Source organism: Aegilops tauschii, chromosome 5 (genome assembly GCF_002575655.3).
Source record: "Aegilops tauschii subsp. strangulata cultivar AL8/78 chromosome 5, Aet v6.0, whole genome shotgun sequence".
Taxonomy (NCBI): Eukaryota; Viridiplantae; Streptophyta; class Magnoliopsida; order Poales; family Poaceae; genus Aegilops; species Aegilops tauschii.
The window spans coordinates 448,631,250-448,655,102 of NC_053039.3; the positions used below are offsets into that span (position 1 = coordinate 448,631,250).

Genomic DNA, 23,853 nt, shown 5'->3' on the forward strand with positions numbered 1-23,853 from the left:
CTCCTTGAACACCTGAGCTACCTCCCCCTTGAGCTTCCACCACTTCGTTCTAGCGACTTTGGCACGCTTATCCCGCTGGACACGAATCCGAAAGCGGAAGTCAGCAACCACCAACTTATGCTGGGGTACAACACTCTTTCCAGGTATCACCTTACAGTCTAGGCACGCACGCCTATCTTCTCTTCTCGAGAGGATGAAATCAATCTGGCTAGAGTGTTGGGCACTACTAAAAGTCACCAGATGTGATTCCCTCTTTCTAAAGAGGGTGTTAGCTACAATCATGTTGTAGGCTAGAGCAAAGCTTAAGACATCTTCTCCTTCTTGATTCCTGATGCCATAGCCAAAGCCCCCATGCGCCCCTTCAAAACCTGTGTTAGATGTACCCACGTGGCCATTGAGGTCTCCTCCTATGAAGAGCTTCTCACCAATCGGTACACTCCTAACCATGTCTTCCAAGCCTTCCCAGAACTCCCTCTTGGTGTTCTCATTGTGGCCTACTTGCGGGGCATACGCGCTGATAACATTGAGAACCAAGTCCTCAACTACCAGCTTGACCAGGATAATCCGGTCCCCACGTCTCTTGACGTCTACCACTCCATACTTGAGGCTCTTGTTGATCAAGATGCCTACGCCATTTCTGTTTGCAGCCGTCCCCGTGTACCACAGCTTGAAGCCGGTATCCTCCACCTCCTTCGCCTTCTGTCCTCTCCATTTGGTTTCTTGGACGCAAAGGATATCAACACCTCTTTCACGAAAAAACATGTCCAAAATTCAGTAGTTTATAGTTTCTAAAATAGGAGTGCACGTTAGTTGAAGAGAGATGCTGCACCTATGGACGAATTCTTATGGGATTAAAGTTACAGGGGATGGGGGACTCACAGTGAAAATCAGGTTGGAGATATAATAAGCAATTGTTCATGCTCCTAATAATCTATTCTCTCTAAACATTCATGTGAAATCTTGTGCTGGCCTAGTACATGATCTAATTGATTTTCGGCATTCCACATGGTAACTGTTTCTTCTTGCATTCCACATCTCTTGGGTACAAGGATTAGAGGACTAGAACCAAACCTATGGTGAAGCAATTTGTTGAACAGAGTCATATCTCAGTTCCTGACGGCCTACCTGACTTGTAGCATTGCATGTGCAAGCCATACCTTAGCCCTTTCTCTGCACTTTCCGGCCTTCAGGCAACTCGAACTAGGCTTTCGGGCTTTCAGCCAGCTGCGTGCCTGAAGATTGTGAATAACATACGTATACCAAATCTTGTGCCCACACACTTGTTATTGAGCATTTTTCAGGCCTAGCCCCTGCTACCTTCTTTAAAGTTTTGTGGCCTTATACTCGTATATTAATCTGCTTTCTGTTCTCATCTTCCACCTTGTCATTTTACTAATTCAATTTTTTTGGATCTTTTAAGTCCCTGACTTAGCTGATAGATTGTAGAGAAACATCTAAAGATAGAATCACAACCATTGTTTGTTCATTGGACAGTTGTATGCAATTAAAAGATTGCGCAAGTCTTTTGGCACTGGTCATGGTTGGTTCTCGATCTTTGTGAGAATATAAAGAAGTATGTGCTATGGATGTTGCAGTGCTCAGTTGGTGGATGAGCTGATGAAGTGATGGTGTTGAGCTAGCCACTTTCTGAATTTATAGGCCAAGGAAAGGACACCGTGATGGTGAACTGTGGTTCTCACTGAGAAGAGTTGCCAAGGGACAAGGCTATGTGATCAGTGCATGCAGTGTTGCAGCATATGATTAGTTTGGATTAGATTGCAGTGGGGCCAAATGTTTGATGTATGCCGGAGCCTATGGTCGTTATTGGTTTGGTTTCTTATCTATCATGGCTGCCATACCGAACCGTGTAGCGAATAGGAGACGTTTCTAGAACAGGCATGGACAGAGCCATGGGCTCATAACATGCAGTGCTGCCTGCATGTGCAGGGCCAAGCAATGTGGTCTTGAGTTGATCTTTCTTGGGCCATCGGTTTGGGACTGGCGGTACTAGGAGTGCTTGCTTGCTTTGGTCTCTAACAGGAGTGCAAAGAGGTATAATTCGTTTTTTTTTTTGCTTGATTATATCCTAATGATAAGAAGTTTATAGAGTGGCCCCTGAGATCGACAAAGTGCTTCATGGATCTCTAACAGGAGTTATGAACATCCATTTGACAGGAGTTATGAACATCCATTTGAAAGCTTGTGCTGGTTTAGCATGTGGTCTGATTGATTTTCAGCATCTTACATGGTGGCTGTTTCTTCTTGCATTTCATATCTCACATGGAGTACATGACTAGAACCAAACCAGTGTCATACCTACCAGACTAACATGTGGAAGCTATTCCTTAGCTCTTTCTATGCACCTTCCTTTGGTGCTTCAACCAGCTGCATGTCTGCAGATTGTGAGTAACAGACATGTACCAAATCCTTGCACCGATACGATACACTTGTTATTGCACGTCTTTCAGGCCTAGTTCCTACTACCTTCTTTAAAGTTTTGTGGGCTGCCTTATACTCATAAATAAACCTGCTTTCTGTTCATTTTGTGTTTTTATCCTAGTTTTTGCATGCCTTATATTTCCCCCCTGAGAGTTCACCATTGAAAATGGCTGCTCTTCCACCTTGTCTTTTTACCAATTAACAATTTTGTAGATCATTTTTATTGTCTGACTTGGATGATATAGGTTGTATAGAAACTTCTTGCGAATTCTCCTAGCAGCAGTATGAAACTACCAACATCTAAAAATACTTGCAACCTTGTTGGGTCACTGGACAGTTGTATGCAACTAAAATGCAAGAGAAGTATGGCTGCAAGCCTGCAATTGCTAGTTGCCAGAATGCTGCTTTGTTGCTTTTATGAATACATACTGAAAACATCTCCTAGTGTTTCTTATCTAACTATCTTACACTATCCAGGCAAACTACAAAAAAACAGAAGGCAACATCAGGGTCTCTGCATTCATATTCTTCAGAAGCTACAAACAACAAATTTGTTGACTAGCTCCAACAGTAGGCATCATATGGCCGGTGTAGTGGCAAGATGTCACCATAGAGCTCAGCAATGTACTCTCGACGCCGGCAGAGGTGTTTCTCCTAAGCAGGGACATGACATACTCCATCACTCCGGCATCACAAGGCAGTGTGATCTTCCCATCGCTTGCAAAGCCAAATTCCTCCTGAGACATCCTCAGGAGCTCGCCGAAGACCATCGTGCTGAGGTACTCCAACGGGACCTTGAAACGCCTCCCATCGGCTGTGTACATGACACAGTGGCCCTTGGCCGGTATAGAACTGCAGCAGTCTCGGTCTTCTTTGGCTGACATTGTGAGCCTCTTCCTCCCAAGTGCTTCAACCCTCCACTTATTTGCCAATTGCGCAAGTCTTTTGGCACTGGCCATGGTTGGCTCTCTATCTTTGTGAGAATTTGAAGTGTGTGATATGGATGTTGCAGTGCTCAGTTGGTGGATGAGCTGATGAAGAGGTGATGGTGTTGAGCTAGACGCTTGCTGAATTTATAGGCCAGGGGAAGGACATCTTGACAGTGAACTGTGCTTGTCATTGAGAAAAGTTGGCAGGGGACAAGGCCATGGGATCGGTGCATGCAGCGTTGCAACATGATTAGTTTGGATTAGATTGCTGTGGGGCCAAATGTTTGGTGTATGCTGGAGCCTATATCGTAACTGTTAGGCATTGGTCCGCTTTCTTATCATTCGTGGATGCCATACCAAGCCGTGTAGCGAACAATAGACATGTCGAGAACAGGGCTTTTGGCAATGTGCTAGGAGGGGACAGTGATGGCTTCCAGATTCAGGGATCGAACAGTTTCGGTAAGCCCTGATCGATTAGGCTACCTCTGTGCTTTCTCCTGGCAGATACTTGACATTGTAACGTGCATTGTTCATGCACCTGATCAATCTATTTTCTGTTGACATTCAGTCGAAAAGCATGCTCGGTCTAGCAGATCATCCGTTTGATATCCGGCATGCCACACGTTTACTGTTCATTCTTGCCTTCTATTTCTTTTGGGTACAGGAGCATATGGCTAGAATCAGACCACTGTATACTTATTTCAAGCTGAAGCAGATGTCTCTGATGTGTGTTGAGTTGACTCTGGGGTTCCGTATTCATGCATAACAATTTCAATGTGATGTTTCCAGTCATAGTTGGGTTTCTCAGGCACAACTTTTTGGACTAAATACAGATAATCCTGAAAAGGAAACCTCTCTCTAATTAAGAATGTCATGACACACATGTGTACTAATTCTCCTTTTGGCTCTGAACTTGTATGTATTTTTAGATATCATTTTTTTGGTAGACATGGTGCAGTTAATCTGTTCCATTGACTGAATTTGCAGGCGACGGAAAGATGGGACTGGAGGGGGCCACAGGGGGAGGCTGGTGAAGTGGGTTGCACCTGTCAGTGCAAAAAGGCAGCGAAAGGACTAGTCTCAAATTTGATTCTCTTTTTGCTTGGAGGGAAGAAGGGACTAGTCGGTCAGCAGGCAACATGTCCGTGCCGTACCTCAGCCAGTGTGGTTCTGGTGCTTTGCCTGCACATTAATAGTGTTTGGCAGGTGAGAAGGCCATGAGCTTGGTGAGTGCAATGGTGGCTCCCAAGGGAAGCAGTGATATTCAGATAATGGCCATGCTTGTGTGTTCTTGGTTCTGAGGTATGTTGCTCAGAAATTCTTTATCTCTGAGTTTGTTGATGAAGTGGTGGTGTACTACTATGTAGCCCATGAATATATAGGCACATACATATGACTAATTTGCATTTGGCAGGGGACAAGGCCATGAGCTTGGTGCATGCAATGGTGGCTGTAAGGGGCAGCAGCCAGATTCAGATCAGATTTTGCTTGGCCATGGCTTTCTGTATAGGCAAAGGTAGTGGACTACTTGCTAGGCACTCAGATGCATACTACAGTAGTACAGTCCTTGATGCTTAACTCGGTAGATGCATTTTGCAACCATCCGGGGTCCAGTATTTAGGGACGTGCTCCTTTTTGTTCAGCACTCTATATCAAGATATTGGAAGATATGCTGATTCAAAAACAATCACTTTAATGTTCTGATGACCTATATCTGTGCCTTTGCTTCAACTGCGTGATTGCAATTAGGTGAGGTACAGAGCTAGCGTCATAAGGGACACAGCACATGATGGTCCGGGAGCCTTTCACAGGCAGATGCGGAGTTCACTTCACTGCTTTCGGGTGTCTACTTTGCACTTACAGTTGCAGCTGCATGTTAGATGTTTGCTGGTTTAACAGTGATTTGATTGCTTCAGATCTGGCAGGTTGCTGGGAAGTTCCATATCTCATTGTCCACCCATGGTCTGCATGGTTTCTAGCATAGCATGTGTCAGCCATTTTCCGGTATCTTGCATTTAGCTGGGCATTTGAGGGTTTCCAGGCCACACATCCTTGAATCTATCCAGTGACTTGTGATTGTTTCGCTTTGGTATATCTTTTGAGGAAGTGATGTAATGTAAGTCACAATGCAAGGCTTATTTGTTAGTCTATTTTAGACAATGAACCTGGCCTTGCCTGATGATTTACTTTGACTTCCATGACACAAACATAGCATGCAATTTTGTTTTGCCAAGCACAAATCTTGATGAGCTTATTCTGCAGGATATACCCGATTTTTGAACATTTGGTGATTTTATCATCAGTTGAACAACTTGCAGTAGCCTTTGTCCAAAAGGTCACATCCCATCTCCAGCTGCAAATATTCTATCATGGGTTGTCGGTTGAACAACTTTCTTCATAATATTTTGGGTCTGAGGATACAATTGGAAAGGAATTTGTCGATGCTTACTGCTTAGGCCCTAAAAAACTGTGATCGGTCATTTATCTTTGGAACAAAGTATATGCATACATTGAAAGAACATTGTCTCTAACTACGGTCCATCTTCCTTGATTGCTTCTTTGCCAGCAAGATCAAAATGCTTACACAAAAAGTGTTTTCCTTAATCTATTTTCCTATATCTCTGCAGATGGTAATCAGGAGCTGCAAACACCATTATGCTGGCTAACTCCGAGATGTGGCTCTGCATGATAGTGGCATGGCATTGCCATGGTGTTGAGGAACGCGGCCTCCATATCTGAGGACGCACTTCTCCTGAGCAAACACAGGGCATACTCCATCATTGATGCGTCACAGGGCAGCGTGATTCTGTCACCGTCAACGCCTGTGAAGCCGAACTCCTCTGGGGACATCCTCAAGAGCTCGTCGAAGACGGTCGTGCCGAGGAACACAAGCGGTACCTCGAACCTCGCACCGTCGGTAGTGTACACGACGAAGTGGCCCTTGCCAGCCACAGGTGAGCACGACGTGCCACATGGCCCTCCGGTTTCCCCCCCTGATGTTGATGAGGTGAGCCTCTTCCTCCCCATAGCCACCACCCTCTGCCACTTCTTGGCCAGCTGAGCGAGGTTCTTGGCACTCATCATGGTAGTTTCTTGTGTTTCTGGAAACTGGAGAAATTCTTCTGCTAGTTGGAGGCTGGAATGCCTTTTGTCTTTGGATGAAGTGGTGGTGTTAGGAGGGCATTTAGCCATGGATTTATAGCTCAAGGGTAAAGTTGGCGCCCACACGATGGACTGTGATGGTATGCAATGGGTAGGGTACGTGCAGTGCTGCGGTTTTGGAGGTGCCGTGGTGTGATCTGGATCAGGTCTGCTGGGGCCAAGTGTTTGGCACATGCCGGAGCTTGCGCTGGACATCTCGCCTGCAGAGCCGTGGTGATCGGTTTGCTAGGGAATGGCACAAGCACGAGGACCCCATGTGGTTCTCTAACCAGAAGCGCATTTCAGACATGGATGGTGCTTGGAACTCTCATCAAAATCATCATCACGTTGTTGGTGTCTGCAGCTAATTCCAACAACATTGCACACAGAGCACGCATGGCATTGTCCCCTTCCCAACGCTCTTGCTGATAGCTACACACTACCCACACGAATATGCACCGCCCTGAGTCCTTTCTTCCTTCTACTATAAATCTGTGGCCTGCTCAGCACAAACTTCATCTCATCTCAAGCAGCATCACAATCTACAACACAACTTCAGACTTCCAGAGCCAAAGTGAAATTTAGCCAGCCGGGAGCACATCCGACTCAACCATGATCCATCCAAAGAAGCTTGCTCAGCTGGCCAAGAAGTGTCAGCGGATGTTGGCGGCCAGAGCCGGTGCCCGCCGTCGGCATGCCTCAGACATGGCCGACGAGTGTTGCAGCACAGTGTCATCTGTGGTTGCCGATGAGGGCCACTGCGTGATGTACACCACTGACGGAACCCGGTTCGAGGTCCCTCTGGCGTACCTTGGGACGGCGGTCTTCGCCGAGCTCCTGAGGATGTCCGAGGAGGAGTTTGGCTTCGCGAGCAGCAGTGATGGAGGCAGGATTATGCTGCTTTGTGATGCCAGTGTGATGGAATATATCTTGTGCCTGGTCAGGAGAGAGGCCCCTGAGGAGGTCGAGAGGGCGTTCTTGAGCTCCATTGTTGGGCACTGCCACAACTACAATGCTAGCTGCATGGCACAATCAATGGGATTTGGCCATCAGTTTGCTCTTTGTACTCAGCTACTAGCTTAGCTTCTGAAATATTTTTTAATTAGGACTGATAGGAGCTTTGTAGAGAGCCTCATGTAAGATTCAATGATCACAGGAAATGATACAAAGAGACAAATTTTTTGGGAGAAATTGGATTGTCTGACACATCCTTGAACATAGTTCATATATACTAGTGAAGGAAGTAGAAAGAAACCATGGACTTAAAGTTTGTGGTCAAGTGGCTGAACTCGGTGATGGCGCTGCGAAGGGGTTGGGGATGAGAGGATTGATGGACAATGAACAAACTGCTGTTCCTTTACTAAAAAAAAGAACTGCTGTTCCTACCTCCAACTAGAAACCTCGGATTGAGACTGCGTGTCCCAGATGGAGGTGGGTTGAGCAGTTCATAAGTTCTGGTTAGAGGTAGTAATAGCAGCTTTCACCATGTCACTGCCGGAAGTGGCCAATTCCGGATCTCCATTCCTCATGTGCTGGAGACTGCTCTGCGTTGGCTTCACGGATTCTCGTCAGCTCACCACACTTTGGTGAAAAGCTAGCATCAGAGGGGACATGGCACATGATGGTCCAGGAGCCTTTCATAGGCAGATGCGGAGTTCACTTCATTGCTTTTGGGTGTGTCTTTGCACTTACAACTGCAGCTGTATGTTAGGTGTTTGTTAGTTTAACAGTGCTTTGATTGCTACAGATCTGGCAAGTTGCTGGGCAGCTCCATATCTCATTGTCCACCCACGGTCTGCATGGTTTCTAGCATAGCATGTGTCAGCCATTTTCCAGTATCTTCCTTGCATTTAGCTGGGCAGTTGAGGGTTTCTAGGTCACAGCCTTGAACCTATCCAAGGGCTTGTCATTAGTTCCATGTTGGTGTTTCTTTTGGGAAAGTGAGCATCCTGATGAGGACATCCATGACACGAACATAGCATGAAAATTTATTTGCCAAGTACAAATCATGGTTAGCTTATACTGCATGACAGACCCGATTTCTGAACGCTAGTAGGTTTGCTGGTCCTGACTCGAGTATAATTCGATGAATTTGTCATCAGTTGAACAACTTGCAGTAGCCTTTGTCCAAAGGTCACCTCCCTAATCCATCTGCTAGGACTTACCTGCCCAACCTAAACTTTCTTTGTAATAACTTGTGTCTGAGGCCATTTAATTGCATTTTTTTGTCGACCCTTAATGCTTAGGTCCTAAAAAACAGTGATTAATCATTTATTTTTGAAACAAAGTATATGCATACATTGAAAGAGTAATTTCTCTAACTACTGTCCATCTTCCTTGATTGCTTCTATGCTAGAAAGATCAAAATGCTACACATAAACTGTTTTCCTTAGTCTATTTTCCTATATCTCTGCAGATGGTAATCAGGAGCAGCAGACACCGAAATGCTGGCCAACTCCCAAATGTTGGGCCACATGATAGTGGCATGGCATCGCCATGGTGTTGAGGAATGCGGCCTCCATGTCTGCGGAGGCGCTTCTCCTGAGCAAGCACATGGCATACTCCTGCGAAGCCGAACTCCTCCTGGGACATCCTCAAGAGCTCGCCGAAGATGGTCGTTTCAAGGAACACAATGGGTACCTCGAACCTTGCACCATCGGCAGCGTACACGACGCAGTGGCCCTTGCCGGCCACTGACGAGCATGACGTGCCGCACGACCTTCTGGTTTCTTCTGTGGACATTGATGGCGACCAGGTGAGCCTCTTCCTCCCGATAGCCGCCACCCTCTGCCACTTCTTGGCCAGCCGAGCGAGTGTCGTGGCACTCATCATGGTAGTTTCTTGTGTTTCTGGAACTGGAGAAATTCTTCTGCTAGTTGGAGGTTGGAATGCCTTTATCTGTGGATGAAGTGGTGGTGTTTGGTGGTCACTAGCCATGGATTTATAGCTCAAGAGTGAAGGAGTACCCACATATGGTGTAGTGTGTGATGGTTTGGCAGGAGACAATGCCTTGTGTATGGCACATGCGCTGTTGCAGTTTTGGAGGTGCCGTGATGTGATCTGGATCAGGTCTGCTGGGGCCAAGTGTTTGCCACTTGCTGGAGCTTGCGCTGGACGTCCCACTTGCACAGCCATGGTGATCGGTTTCCTGGGGAAATGGCACGAGCACGAGGACCCCATGGGGCTCTCTAGCCACAAGCACATTTCAGACTGAGCACATTCATCACATTTTCTGCAGCTACTTCCACCCAACGCCCTCACTGATAGCTACACACAACCTACACGCATATGCACTTCCCCGAGCCCTCTTTGTTGTACGTTCTACTATAAATCCATGGCCTGCTCAACACAGCTTCTTCATCTCATGTGCAAGCAACATCACAATCTACAACACACATTCAGACTTCCAGAGCCAAAGTGAAATTTAGCCAGCCATGATCCATCCAAAGAAGCTTGCTCAGCTGGCCAAGAAGTGCCAACGGATGTTGGCAGCCGGAGCCAGTGCCCGCTGTCAGCATGCCTCAGACACGGCCGATGATGAATGCTGCAGTACAGCATCATCTGTGGCTGCTGATGAGGGCCACTGCATGATGTACACCACCAATGGAGCACGGTTCGAGGTCCCTCTGGCGTACCTCGGGACGACGGTGTTCGCTGAGCTCCTGAGGATGTCTGAGGAGGAGTTTGGCTTCGCGAGTGGCGGCGACGGAGGCAGGATCATGCTGCCCTGCGACGCCATGGTAATGGTGTACGTCTTGTGCCTGGTCAGGAGAGAGGCCTCCGAGGAGGTCGAGAAGGCATTCTTGAGCTCCATTGCTGGGCACTGTCACAACTACAATGCTAGTTGCATGGCCCCATCAATGGGAATCACCCATCAGTTTGCTCTTTGTACTTAGCTATTCCCTCCGTCCCAAAATAAGTATCTCAACTTTGTACTAATTTTAGTACAAAGTTGTACTAGAGTTGAGACATTTATTTTGGGACAGAGGGAGTACTAGCTTAGTTTCTGAAATACTGTTTTGGTTAGGATTGAGGAGATCTGTAGTCTGATATAAGATTCGATCATCACAGGAAATGACACAAAAGAGACAATTTTTCTGGGAAAAAATGGATTATTTGACACATCCTTTAACATTCTGCTCAAAGTTTGGAGGGTGAATTGTGGGTGCAGCGGCTAAAAGGAGGGGATGTGAATGATGGAACTCGGCAACAGCACCGGCGAAGGGGAGAGATGAACGATCAGTGAACTGCCTTTCCTACCTGTAGCGAGGACCATCGGATTGAGAATTTGACATTGTGTGAGCCGTTTATAAGATTTTCCAGAGAACGCGCTCCACATAGACCTGCCTCTACTGCCTCATAGATGGATGCTTCCACTGCTGCTTGCGTGTGATGTCTGATGCACAGCTAGCCTGTGCGTGCGTGTGCTCGGTGGCGTCTTGCTTGCTCGAGCACCTCCTCCATACTCCGGTGAGAATTCCAGACTGGAATAATCTCTCCAACCGGTAGCAAAGCAATCAAATTTGGTTAGTTTAGCTCTTTAGTTACAGGAAAGATGAGCAAGTTGATCTACTTTATGTAATTCAAGAAACCAAATAATTCAAGTTTAATTTGGATATAAAGTGTTCACCTTTCTGAAGAAATTAGGATATCATACATATCTCTGATGCTCTGCTTTTTTATCTTCTGTTTGTATGCATTACCCAAATAGTTGATAAACACTTAAAATGAACGTACTGTGTAATAACATAATGTTTATTGGCAAATAAAAGAGGGTATCTCTTCATTACTTTTTATGCAAATTGAATACATTTTTTTCTTTCTAAAAAGGTGCAACAGAAAATCAGAAATTTTGACTTAAGGTGCTGGGTTAACATGTTCCTGCTACATTCGTTACATAGCAATTTCTCAAGTGGAGGTGGGAAGAATGCCAACGATTTCATAAACATAAAGAGAAGCACATTTTCCATTCCCCTTCTATCCATGTCAAACTACTTTACTAACAAATACTAACCACATAAACATTAGGAGCTGCAAACAGGCACTTCTTGCTTGACAGTTAACCATCACATGCTTTTACCCCAAGAATTAAAATCTGCCTTATACCCATTAAAACCTGTGGAGTAAACCCTTCTTTCTATTCCATTTTGTGATTGTTATCATACTTAATTTCTTATTGGATTGGATGGTATAATTTTCCAGAGGATTCATCATTGGAATTGCTCCTGTACCACCTGGTCATTTCTCAATTCACAACTTTTTAATCTTTTTAATGTGCTGGCTTAGATGATACTCCCTCCGTTCCATAATTCTTGTCATGATTTTAGTTCAAATGGAACTAAAACCATGGAACGGAGGGAGTAGTAGATTGTATGGAAACTTGTTGTGTATTCTCTGCGGAGCAGGATGGGACTACCGATGTCTAAAAATAATAGCAACCATTGTTGGTATATTATACACTTGTACAAAACTGAAATGTAAGAGAAGAATGCATACTGCTGGTGGCCATAATACTGCTTTGTTGCATTGCTATATATACAATTTTTCTGCTCCTAGTGTCTGTTGGCTAACTATCTTACACCATCCAGGCAAACTACACAAGACAGAAGACAGCATCAGGGCCTCTTCATGCATGTTCTTCAGAAGCTACAAACAACAAATCTGGTTGCTGGCTCCGACAGTAGGCATCTCACAGCCCATGTAGTGGCAAGACGCCACCATAGAACTCAGGAATGCACTCTCGACCTCGACCTCGGTGAAGGCATTTCTCCTTAGCAAGCATATGGCATACTCCATCACTGCAGCATCACAGGGCAGTGTGATCTTGCCATCGATCGCAAAGCCAAACTCCTCCTGGGACATCCTCAGGAGCTCGCCAAAGATCGTCGTGCCAAGGTACTCCAATGGGACCTCGAAACGCCTCCCATCATCTGTGTACATGACACAGTGGCCCCTGGCCGGTACTGAATTGCAGCAGTCTTGATCTTGTTTGGCCAACACTGTGAGCCTCTTCCTCCCAAGTGCGTCCACCCTCTGGCACTTCTTTGCCAATTGAGCAAGTCTCTTGGCACCGACCATAGTTGATTCTCGGTCTTTGAATTTTCAGCTGGAGATCTGAAGAAGTGAGCTATGGATGTTGCAGTGCTCAGTTGGTGGATGAGCGGATGAAGAAGTGATGGTGTTGAGCTGAGCTGCTTGCTGAATTTATAGGCCAGGGGAAGGACGTCTTGACGGTGAACTGTGCTTGTCATTGAGAAAAGTTGGCAGGGGACAAGGCCATGGGATCGGTGCATGCAGCATGATTAATTTGGATTTGATTGCGGTGGGGCCAAATGTTTGGTGTATGCTGGAGCCTATAGTTGCAATTGTTAGGCATGGGTCTGCTTTCTTATCATTCGCGGCTGCCATACCGAACCGCGTAGCCAACAAGAGGTGTGTCGGAAACATGGCTACTGGCAACGTGCGAGGAATACAACAATGGGTTCCAGATTCAGGGACTGAACAATTTCGGTGAGCACTGATCAATTATATGCTATATATTGATGTGCTTCTGTTGATTGGACTGTCATCATAATGTTCATTGTTCATGCACCTGATCAATCTATTCTCTGTGAACATTCAGCTGAAAAGCTCGTGCTCGGCCTAGCACTTTGATGTGTTCAATTTCCGGCATGTCACATGTTTACAGCCCATTCTTGCCTTGTAGGGCTGTTACAGAGGGAGTATTTGTTCATGTGGTTCCCATGAAGCCTTGCACGCATCCTAGTTAACTAATCAGGCATTAAGCAAGCTGATTTGATATCATCTTGGCTGGCTTCACGCTTGCAGTTGCAGGTAGGCATACGTAGCACTGCATGTTGCGCTGATGGGGCGCGCTTCTAGGTGCCCCTGAGGTACCTCGGCACGGCGGTCATCAGCGAGCTCCTGGGGATGCTGCGGTAGTGATGGAGGACGTCATGTGTGTCTTCCGTTCTCGGTAGGGATGGAGGAGGCCGGCTGAGATGGCTCTCCTGAGCTCCGTGGTCAGGAGGGTTCGCCAGTCGCCACTACCAAAATTGCTCCATCACAGCAGTCATCCATGGGCATAGTGGAATAGCGGCTGTAGCTGCTTCTTCTATAGCTAGCTTCTGACGATGCGCCATGTAGTTTCTGAAGAGGCAGAAAGTAGTGCTCCGTCTTTTAATTAGACTAGCTTCTTAGCCATTCTTTTCTTTAGGATGATGATGCATGCAAATACTGCACTTTAAATTTTGAGACATGAATGACGTTAGCACGCATTCCTTCTTCTCTTCGAGATGAAAAAACCACCCGATCCGGATAGATAATGCGGAGGGGCCGTCCTCTCCTCCCACATCCTGGAGGGGCCGCCGGCTGGATCGCTGCCCCTCCCCTCACTCCTCCTCTACATGCCCCTGCCTCCGTGGATTTCGTCCAAGAAGCATCGAACAAACTTGCGCCGTTACCTTTTTGAAGGCGTTGTCTATTAGCCGTTGAGCTGGTATTCATTGGCTAGTCTCGACAATTAGGATGAAAACTCTTGTCTTGGCCATCTTCGGCCTGACATGGAGACAATGACGCAAAAGAAATTTATTCCTTCTTGAGGGCTCTGATGTGGAAGAAGTCGACTTAGTCGTGAGTGTTAATTTCACATCTTGTAATGGTTTGAGCATGGTTAACTTTATCATGTACTATATTTAACAGTAAATAAGAATGATTGTGTGCAACAATGATGCAGAGGCCAGGGGTTTAACCTCCTTTTAAAAAAGAGTTAATTAATAATTAGTACACAAACTTGCACGGTACGTACAAATTCATATATAAAGTTGAAAAATGACACAAATTAACCCTACAACTTGTGTTTGAGGTACATTTACATACATTTCCGTCAGTGACAGTTAACTCACTGCTAACTTTGCCTACGTGGCATACCAGCGAGGCCAGGCCCGCACTCTCTTATTTGTGGGTCCCACCTATAAGTGAGAAAGAGAAAGAAAAAAAGAATAATGTAGCACTGTTGCTGCCTAAACTTGATCTCAAAAGCTCCCGCATAGGGGGTGTTGCACAAGCCAATGAGCCGCTTTATGTTTGCTTAGTTGCATTTAGATACACATATTTATATATCTTAGGAAACGTCTGGAACAAAAGATTTTCACATTCTATTATTTGAACCGGCAGAATTGTTTTATCTACGTTCAAGAATTTGTTTCTTTGTATTCTACTATTGAACGAGTTTGAACCATCTGAATAGACTTTTTTTTGTAAACCGGGGTAAAAACCAGGGCGCTGAATAAGCCATACGCGTGCAGATAAATTATAATAGAAATTAGTCCACATGGATTTTGATACGATCCTAGGTGGTTACAGTAATCGCCTTCAGGTTTGCCCCAATAACCATCACACCCAAGATACCATATTATTGTCTAAAAAAATTATTTATAGAAAATATTTTCTAAAAAATAATAATTATAGAAACTGGTGGTATTTGATCTCTTTTTATTTAGTGCCTAGAAACAAGTTGATTGACCAGTAGACCGGCGGTCTGACCGGTAAAAATCTGAACCGAAAGGCTAGTCGGCTCGGTTTCCAAAATTATGGGAGAAGAGACGAAAAGCTCTGGAAGTGATATAGACATAGGTACCTACTTATACTTCTCACGTCAGCTGCAGTTGCTGCGCAATTTTATTTTTCTATTTATTCTTCTTTTGCAACTTACAGATCGGACCCACAAATAAGAGAGTGCGGGCCCGGCCTCGCTGGCATGCCACGTAGGCAAAGTTAACTGAGAGTTAACATCCACTAACGAAAATGTATTTAAATGTACTCCAAACACAAGTTATAGGGCTAATTTGTGTTATTTTACAACTTTATGTATGAATTTGTAGGCACCGTGCAAGTTTATGTATTAATAGTGTAATTAACTCTTTAAAAAAATCGTCTTCTCTTCAAAATAATTTTTGACTTCTGAGTTCCAGGTGTGAGAAGGGGAATAGATGCAACACACGAACCGTATTGATCTCATGCATGGGTATTTGTACAGAGTTACACGATGTCAAAATATGTCGAATATCACGTGTACGAGTTGTAGTACAGTTGGAAATCGGTGTTCCCTAGTTGCCCGCTGTTCACTGATGTGCACGTTGGTTCTGACCATGCCCTGTTAGTGGTTGACTCCGGGGAACGGTTGCTTGGACCACAATTCCAGATTTCATTTCGAATTTGCATGGCTTGAGATTGATTCGTTCCCGGAGATGGTGATTTCTAAGTGGAACTCCTTGATGGCTTCTAGGACTAGATCCTCCGGGACTCTGGATAATTGGAATTTTTGTTCCCAAAGATTGTGTCAGTTTCTGAAGGGATGGGTTGTGAATAGACCTTGTGATTCTACCCACGCTAAAAATAACATTATCTCCGAGATCCGTGCCCTTGACCAAATTGCTGATTCCAGATACGGGTGGACGGTCTCAGCAGTATGACCTTGAGACGGAGTTGATGGATATTCACTCCCAGGAAGAAATCTATTCGCGGCGGCGAGGCCGCCTAACCTGGACTCTGAAGGGCGACACTAATAGCATGGTTAATAATAGAGCGAGCAATCGGTTATAAAGAGTTGTCATGTTATTTACAGCTAACTTAATAGCCGGCATGTACAATAGCACATTTTAATTGTGTACTATTTTATTAATTGTTGGCCCACCTTACAACCTCACAAACTGTTTTGGGGCTTGTGTTGCAGCTGACTATACAAACTAAGAGCCCGCTTTTCTTCTCTCTTCTCTTTTCTCTCCCCCAACTAAGTAAAGATATAATATTTTCGTCGTTATAGCTAGCTTTATTGTACTTGCTCGAACTCAGCTTACTTTCGCCGTCATAAGTGTTTCATTGCGCATCTCTCCTCGATGGAGGGGGACCTCTTTTCTTTCAATGATATCCAGCATCATGTTTATGACTCCTATCATGGTCTTCTTAGTGGGGCTCCTATTCCGAGGGTGTCTCTTGCTCCTGTGGTTTGGGTCCGGTATCCCGGGTCTCACGGGAAGACAACTAGCGACTTATGATCCTTTTCTCTTGCGAAGAAATTTACCTTGTGGTCTCATCTTCCAAAATCAATACCACACCAGGTTCGGATGGTTTTTTGACTGCTTTTTAAGAAGCTCCGGGGAACTCTTGAAGGTCTAGTTTACCTGATTCGTTAGGGTTTTTGTTTGGGTATGGTGGACACAAAAAGGTTAAATTATGCCATCCTCTCCCTCGTCACCAAATGTAAAGGGGCTAATAATATCGATCAGTTTAGGCGGATAGCCTTCATTAAGGTGTTGTTCGAGTTCGTCGACAAAGCTTTTGCAATCCGGCTAGCCCCGATTTGCTACAAAACCCTTAGCCTATCTCAGACAACTTTTATCAAGGGGCGTAATATACTTGATGCGATTGTGTCTCTCCGTGAAATTGTGCACGGTCTTCATGTTTCTAGGCAGGAAACTATTGTGCTTAAACTTGATTTTGAAAATACCTATGACCGTGTTAGACTGTTAGCTGGGGCTTCCTTCGTGTAGTGTTGTTGCGTAAAGCTTCCATCCCGGCTTCGTTCAGCGAATTATGCAACTGGTGTCTGGTGGACACGCCGTTGTGTGTACCAATGGTGTGCTAGGGCCTTACTCCCGGAACACGCCGTTGTGTGTATTAGTGGTGTGGTAGAGCCTTACTCCCGGAACGACAGTGCCCTTCGTCAGGGGGATCCTCCCCCCTTCTTTTTAACATTGTTGTGGATGCCCTTTCTTGCATCCTTGTTTCAACAACTAGTGTTGGTCATATTTTTGGTGTTGTAAGTTAATGGATTGTATGCGGAATTTCACACTTACAATATGCCGATGATATCATTATACTTGTCAAAAAAAGTTGTTTAAATTCTGAACCTAAAAGTTATTCTTCTTTGCTTCGAGGCCGTGTCTAGGCTGAAGGTGGATCACATGAAGAGTGAGACCATTGTGCTTGGGTGTGCTCCCAAGGAAAATACTGGGCTCCTTCTGTTGGGGAATGCAATAATTTAAAAAAAATTCCTACGATCACGCAAGATCTGTGTGCTACATAGCAACGAGCGGGAGAGTGTTGTCCACGTACCCTCGTAGACCGTAAGCAGAAGCGTCAAGTGACGCGGTTGATGTAGTCGAACGTCTTCGCGATTGAACCGATCAAGTACCGAAAGCACGGCACCTCCGCGATCAGCACACGTTCAGCTCGGTGACGTCCCACGAACTCACGATCCAGTAGAGCTTCGAGGGAGAGCTTCGTCAGCACGACGGCGTGATGACGGTGATGATGAAGCTACCGGCGCAGGGCTTCGCCTAAGCACTACGATGATATGACCGAGGTGGATTATGGTGGAGGGGGGCACCACACACGGCTAAGAGATCAATGATCAACTTGTGTGTCTATGGGGTGCCCCCCTCCCCCGTATATAAAGGAGTGGAGGAGGGGGAGGGCCGGCCCTGTACTATGGCGCACCCTGGGGAGTCCTACTCCCACCGGGAGTAGGATCCCCCCCTTCCAAGTAGTAGGAGTAGGAGAGAAGGGAGGGGAAGAGAGAAGAGAAGGAAGGAGGGGGCGCCGCCCCTCCCCCTAGTCCAATTCGGACTAGGCCTTGGGGGGGGGGGGGCGGCCTGCCCTAGGCAGCCCCTCTCTCTCTCCCCTAAAGCCCAATAAGGCCCATATACTCCCCGCGAATTCCCGTAACTCTCCGGTACTCCGATAAATACCCGAACCACTCAGAACCTTTCCGATGTCCAAATATAGCCTTCCAATATATCGATATTTACGTCTCGAACATTTCGAGACTCCTCGTCATGTCCCTGATCTCATCCGAGACTCCGAACAACCTTTGGTACATCAAAACACATAAACTCATAATACCGATCGTCACCGAACGTTAAGCGTGCGGACCCTACGGGTTCGAGAACTATGTAGACATGACCGAGACTCATCTCCGGTCAATAACCAACAACGGAACCTGGATGCTCATATTGGCTCAACCGCATAAGAACGTACGTTGTTCCCTTTGTCATCGGTATGTTACTTGCCCGAGATTCGATCATCGGTATCTCGATACCTAGTTCAATCTCGTTACTGGCAAGTCTCTTTACTCGTTCCGTAATACATCATCCCGCAACTAACTCATTAGTCACACTGCTTCCAAGGCTTATAGTGCTGTGCATTACCGAGAGGGCCCAGTGATACCTCTCCGACAATCGGAGTGACAAATCCTAATCTCGATCTATGCCAAATCAACAAGTACCATCGGAGACACCTGTAGAGCACCTTTATAATCACCCAGTTATGTTGTGACGTTTGGTAGCACACAAAGTGTTCCTCCGGTATTCGGGAGTTGCATAATCTCATAGTCATAGGAACATGTATAAGTCATGAAGAAAGCAATAGCAATATACTAAACGATCAAATGCTAAGCTAATTAACGGAATGGGTCAAGTCAATCACATCATTCTCTAATGATGTTACCCCATTAATCAAATGACAACTCATTTCTATGGCTAGGAAACTTAACCATCTTTGATTCAACGAGCTAGTCAAGTAGAGGCATACTAGTGACACTCTGTTTGTCTATGTATTCACACATGTACTAAGTTTCCGGTTAATACAATTCTAGCATGAATAATAAACATTTATCATGATATAAGGAAATAAAATAATAACTTTATTATTGCCTCTAGGGCATATTTCCTTCAGTCTCCCACTTGCACTAGAGTCAATAATCTAGTTCACATCGCCATGTGATTTAACACCAATAGTTCACATCACCATGTGATTAACACCCATAGTTCAAGTCGTCATGTGATCAACACTCAAAGGATTTACTAGAGTCAGTAATCTAGGTCACATCGTCATGTGATTAACACCCAAAGAGTACTAAGGTGTGATCATGTTTTGCTTGTGAGAGAAGTTTAGTCAACGGGTCTGCCAAATTCAGATCCGTATGTATTTTGCAAATTTCTATGTCTACAATGCTTTGCACGGAGCTACTCTAGCTAATTGCTCCCACTTTCAATATGTATCCAGATTGAGACTTAGAGTCATCTGGATCAGTGTCAAAACTTGCATCGACGTAAACCTTTACGACGAACCTTTTGTCACCTCCATAATCGAGAAACATATCCTTATTCCACTAAGGATAATTTTGACCGCTGTCCAGTGATCTACTCCTAGATCACTATTGTACTCCTTGCCAAACTCAGTGTAGGGTATACAATAGATCTGGTACACAGCATGGCATACTTTATAGAACCTATGACCGAGGCATAGGGAATGACTTTCATTCTCTTTCTATCTTCTGTCGTGGTTGGACTTTGAGTTTTACTCAATTTCACACCTTGCAACACAGGCAAGAACTCTTTCTTTGACTGTTCCATTTTAAACTACTTCAAAATCTTGTCAAGGTATGTACTCATTGAAAAAACTTATCAAGCGTCTTGATCTATCTCTATAGATCTTGATGCTCAATATCTAAGCAGCTTCACCGAGGTCTTTCTTTCAAAAACTCCTTTCAAACACTCCTTTATGCTTTTCAGAAAATTCTACATTATTTCCGATCAACAATATGTCATTCACATATACTTATCAGAAATGATGTAGTGCTCCCACTCACTTTCTTGTAAATACGGGCTTCACCATAAGTCTGTATAAAACTATATGCTTTGATCAACTTATCAAAGCGTATATTCCAACTCCGAGATGCTTGCACAAGTCCATAGATGGATCGCTGGAGCTTGCATATTTTGTTAGCACCTTTAGGATCGACAAAACCTTCTAGTTGCATCACATACAACTCTTCTTTAAGAAATCCATTAAGGAATGTAGGTTTGACATCCATTTGCCAAATTTCATAAAATGCGGCAATTGCTAACATGATTTGGATAGACTTAAGCATCGCTACGAGTGAGAAAATCTTATCGTAGTCAACACCTTGAACTTGTCAAAAACCTTTTTCGACAATTCGAGCTTTGTAGATAGTAACACTACTATCAGCGTCTGTCTTCCTCTTGAAGATCTATTTATTCTCAATGGCTTGCTGATCATCGGGCAAGTCAATCAAAGTCCATACTTTGTTCTCATACATGGATCCCATCTCAGATTTCATGGCCTTAAGCCATTTCGTGGAATCTGGGCTCATCATCGCTTCTTCATAGTTTATAGGTTCGTCATGGTCAAGTAACATGACCTCCAGAACAGGATTACCGTACTACTCTGGTGCGGATCTTACTCTAGTTGACCTACGAGGTTCGGTAGTAACTTGATCAGAAGTCTCATGATCATCATCATTAGCTTCCTCACTAATTAGTGTAGGAATCACTGGAACTGATTTCTGTGATTAACTACTTTCCAATTCGGAGAAGGTACAATTACCTCATCAAGTTCTACTTTCCTCCCACTCACTTCTAGAGAAACTCCTTCTCTAGAAAGGATCCATTCTTAGCAACAAATGTATTGCCTTCGGATCTGTGGTAGAAGGAGTACCCAACTGTCTCCTTTGGATATCCTATGAAGACACATTTCTTCGATTTGGGTTTGAGCTTATCAGGATGAAACTTTTTCTCATAAGCATCGCAACCCCAAACTTTAAGAAATGACAGCTTAGGTTTCTAGCCAAACCATAGTTCATACGGTGTCATCTCAACGGATTAGACGGTGCCCTATTTAACGTGAATGTAGCTGTCTCAAATGCATAACCCCAAATGATAGTGGTAAATCGGTAAGAGACATCATAGATTGGACTATATCCAATAAAGTACGGTTATGATGTTCAGACACACCATTATGCTGTGGTGTTCCAGGTGGCATGAGTTTGTGAAACTATTCCACATTGTTTTAATTGAAGACCAAACTCGTAACTCAAATATTCGTCTCCGCGATCAGATCGTAGAAACTTTATTTTCTTGTTACGATGATTTTCCACTTCACTCTAAAATTCTTTGAACTTTTCAAATGTTTCAGACTTATGTTTCATCAAGTAGATATACCCATATCTACTCAAATCATCTGTGAAGGTCAAAAAATAACGATACCCGCCGCGAGCCTCAACACTCATCGGACCGTATACATTAGTATGTATTATTTCCAATAAGTCAGTTGCTCACTCCATTGTTCCAGAGAACGGAGTCTTAGTCATCTTGCCCATGAGGCATGGTTCACAAGCATCAAGTGATTCATAATCAAGTGATTCCAAAAGCCCATCAGCATGGAGTTTCTTCATGCGCTTTACACCAATATGACCTAAACGGCAGTGCCACAAATAAGTTGCACTATCATTATTAACTTTGCATCTTTTGGCTTCAATATTATGAATATGTGTATCACTACGATCGAGATCCAACAAACTATTTTCATTGGGTGTATGACCATCGAAGTTTTTATTCATGTAAACAGAACAACAATTATTCTTTGACTTTAAATGAATAACCATATTGCAATAAACATGATCAAATCATATTTATTCTCAACACAAACACCAAATAACATTTATTTAGGTTCAACACTAATCCTGAAAGTATAGGGAGTATGCGATGATGATCATATCAATCTTGGAACCACTTCCAACATACATCTTCACTTCACCCTTAACTAGTCTCTGTTCATTCTGCAATTCCCGTTTTGAGTTACTAATCTTAGCAACTGAACTAGTATCAAATACTGAGGGGTTGCTATAAACACTAGCAAAGTACACATCAATAGCATGTATATCAAATATACCTTTGTTCACTTTGCCAAATACTTGGGGCTGTTCTGCTTCCAGTGACCAGTCCCTTTGCAGTAGAAGCACTTAGTCTTAGGCTTAGGTCCAGACTTGGGCTTCTTCACTTGAGCAGCAACTTGCTTGCCGTTCTTCTTGAAGTTCCCCTCCTTCCCTTTTCCCCTTTCTTGAAACTAGTGGTCTTGTCAACCATCAACACTTGATGCTTTTCTTGATTTCTACCTTCATCGATTTCAGCATCACGAAGAGCTTGGGAATCGTTTCCGTTATCCCTTGCATATTATAGTTCATCACGAGGTTCTAGTAACTTGGTGATAGTGACTAGAGAACTCTGTCAATCACTATATTATCTGGAAGATTAACTCCCACTTGATTCAAGTGATTGTAGTACTCAGACATTCTGAGCACATGCTCACTAGCTGAGCAATTCTCCTCCATCTTGTAGGCAAAGTGCTTGTCAAAGGTCTCATACCTTCCGACATGGGCATCAGTCTGAAATACTAATTTCAACTCTTGGAACATCTCATATGCTCCTTGGCGTTCAAAACGTCTTTGAAGCCCCGATTCTAAGCCGTAAAGCATGGTGCACTAAACTATCAAGTAGTCATCATACCGAGCTTGTTAAAAGTTCATAACGTCTGCGTCTGCTCCTGCAATAGGTCTGTCACCTAGCGGTGCATCAATGACATAATTCTTCTGTGAAGCAATGAGGATAATCCTCAGATCACGGATCCAATCCGCATCATTGTTACTAACATCTTTCAACTTAGTTTTCTCTAGGAACATATCAAAAATAAAATAGGGGAGCTAAACGCGAGCTATTGATCTACAACATAGATATGCAAATACTATCAGGACTAAGTTCATGATAAATTGAAGTTCAATTAATCATATTACTTAAGAACTCCCACTTAGATAGACATCCCTCTAGTCATCTAAATGATCACGTGGTCCATATCAACTAAACCATGTCCGATCATCACGTGAGATGGAGTAGTTTTCAATGGCGAACATCACTATGTTGATCATATCTACTATATGATTCACGCTCGACTTTCGGTCTCAGTGTTCCGAGGCCATATCTGCATATGCTAGGCTTGTCAAGTTTAACCCGAGTATTCTGCATGTGTAAAACTGGCCTGCACTTGTTGTATGTGAACGTAGAGCTTGTCACACCCGATCATCACGTGGTGTCTCAGCACGAAGAACTGTCGCAACGGTACATACTCAGGGAGAACACTTATACCTTGAAATTTTAGTAAGGGGTCATCTTATAAAGCTACCGTCGAACTAAGAAAAATAAGATGTATAAAAGATAAACATCATATGCAATCAAAATATGTGACATGATATGGCCATCATCATCTTGTGCCTTTGATCTCCATCTCCAAAGTACTGTCATGATTTCCATCGTCACCGGCATGACACCATGATCTCCATCATCTTGATCTTTATCAACGTGTCGTCACATGGTCGTCTTGCCAACTATTTCTTTTGCAACTATTGCTATCGCATAGTGATGTCTACTACGCAACCTTCTTCTTGTGGACGTTGTTGGGCCTCCAAGTGCAGAGGTTTGTAGGACAGTAG

General features: G+C 44.3%; 4 protein-coding genes, 1 long non-coding RNA gene and 1 other non-coding gene across 6 annotated transcripts; 3 read left to right on the top strand and 3 right to left on the bottom strand.

Moving 5' to 3' along the window:
- Positions 1 to 2,916: 2,916 nt before the first annotated feature.
- Positions 2,917 to 3,822, bottom strand: LOC109757029 (auxin-responsive protein SAUR36-like). Its single transcript, XM_020315849.4, has one exon. It carries the CDS (start codon positions 3,396 to 3,398, stop codon positions 2,976 to 2,978), a length of 423 nt encoding a protein of 140 aa, XP_020171438.1. The 5' UTR covers positions 3,399 to 3,822; the 3' UTR covers positions 2,917 to 2,975.
- A 964-nt stretch (positions 3,823 to 4,786) lies between these two features.
- Positions 4,787 to 7,125, bottom strand: LOC109757028 (auxin-responsive protein SAUR36). The gene has a single exon (XM_020315848.3). It carries the CDS (start codon positions 6,723 to 6,725, stop codon positions 6,003 to 6,005), a length of 723 nt encoding a protein of 240 aa, XP_020171437.2. The 5' UTR covers positions 6,726 to 7,125; the 3' UTR covers positions 4,787 to 6,002.
- Positions 7,126 to 7,214: 89 nt separating this feature from the next.
- LOC109757027 (auxin-responsive protein SAUR36-like) lies at positions 7,215 to 7,592 on the top strand. The gene has a single exon (XM_020315847.2). The coding sequence runs from the start codon at positions 7,215 to 7,217 to the stop codon at positions 7,590 to 7,592; it is 378 nt and encodes a 125-aa protein (XP_020171436.2).
- A 1,340-nt stretch (positions 7,593 to 8,932) lies between these two features.
- On the bottom strand, positions 8,933 to 9,713 carry LOC109757024 (uncharacterized). Its single transcript, XR_005757879.2, has one exon. It is a non-coding gene; the product is annotated as an uncharacterized protein (transcript).
- A 228-nt stretch (positions 9,714 to 9,941) lies between these two features.
- LOC109757025 (auxin-responsive protein SAUR36-like) lies at positions 9,942 to 12,225 on the top strand. Its single transcript, XM_045229118.2, has 2 exons — positions 9,942 to 10,979; positions 12,098 to 12,225. The coding sequence occupies exon 1, from the start codon at positions 9,944 to 9,946 to the stop codon at positions 10,403 to 10,405; it is 462 nt and encodes a 153-aa protein (XP_045085053.1). The 5' UTR covers positions 9,942 to 9,943; the 3' UTR covers positions 10,406 to 10,979; positions 12,098 to 12,225.
- Positions 12,226 to 12,424: 199 nt separating this feature from the next.
- Positions 12,425 to 13,138, top strand: LOC123494196 (uncharacterized). Its single transcript, XR_006664498.1, has 2 exons — positions 12,425 to 12,529; positions 12,616 to 13,138. It is a non-coding gene; the product is annotated as an uncharacterized lncRNA (long non-coding RNA).
- Positions 13,139 to 23,853: the final 10,715 nt, after the last annotated feature.

Coding starts and splice junctions, on each gene's coding strand:
- LOC109757029 (XM_020315849.4), bottom strand. CDS start 3,398: ATGGCCAGTGCCAAAAGACTTGCGCAATTGGCAAATAAGTGGAGGGTT.
- LOC109757027 (XM_020315847.2), top strand. CDS start 7,215: ATGGCCGACGAGTGTTGCAGCACAGTGTCATCTGTGGTTGCCGATGAG.
- LOC109757028 (XM_020315848.3), bottom strand. CDS start 6,725: ATGTCCAGCGCAAGCTCCGGCATGTGCCAAACACTTGGCCCCAGCAGA.
- LOC109757025 (XM_045229118.2), top strand. CDS start 9,944: ATGATCCATCCAAAGAAGCTTGCTCAGCTGGCCAAGAAGTGCCAACGG.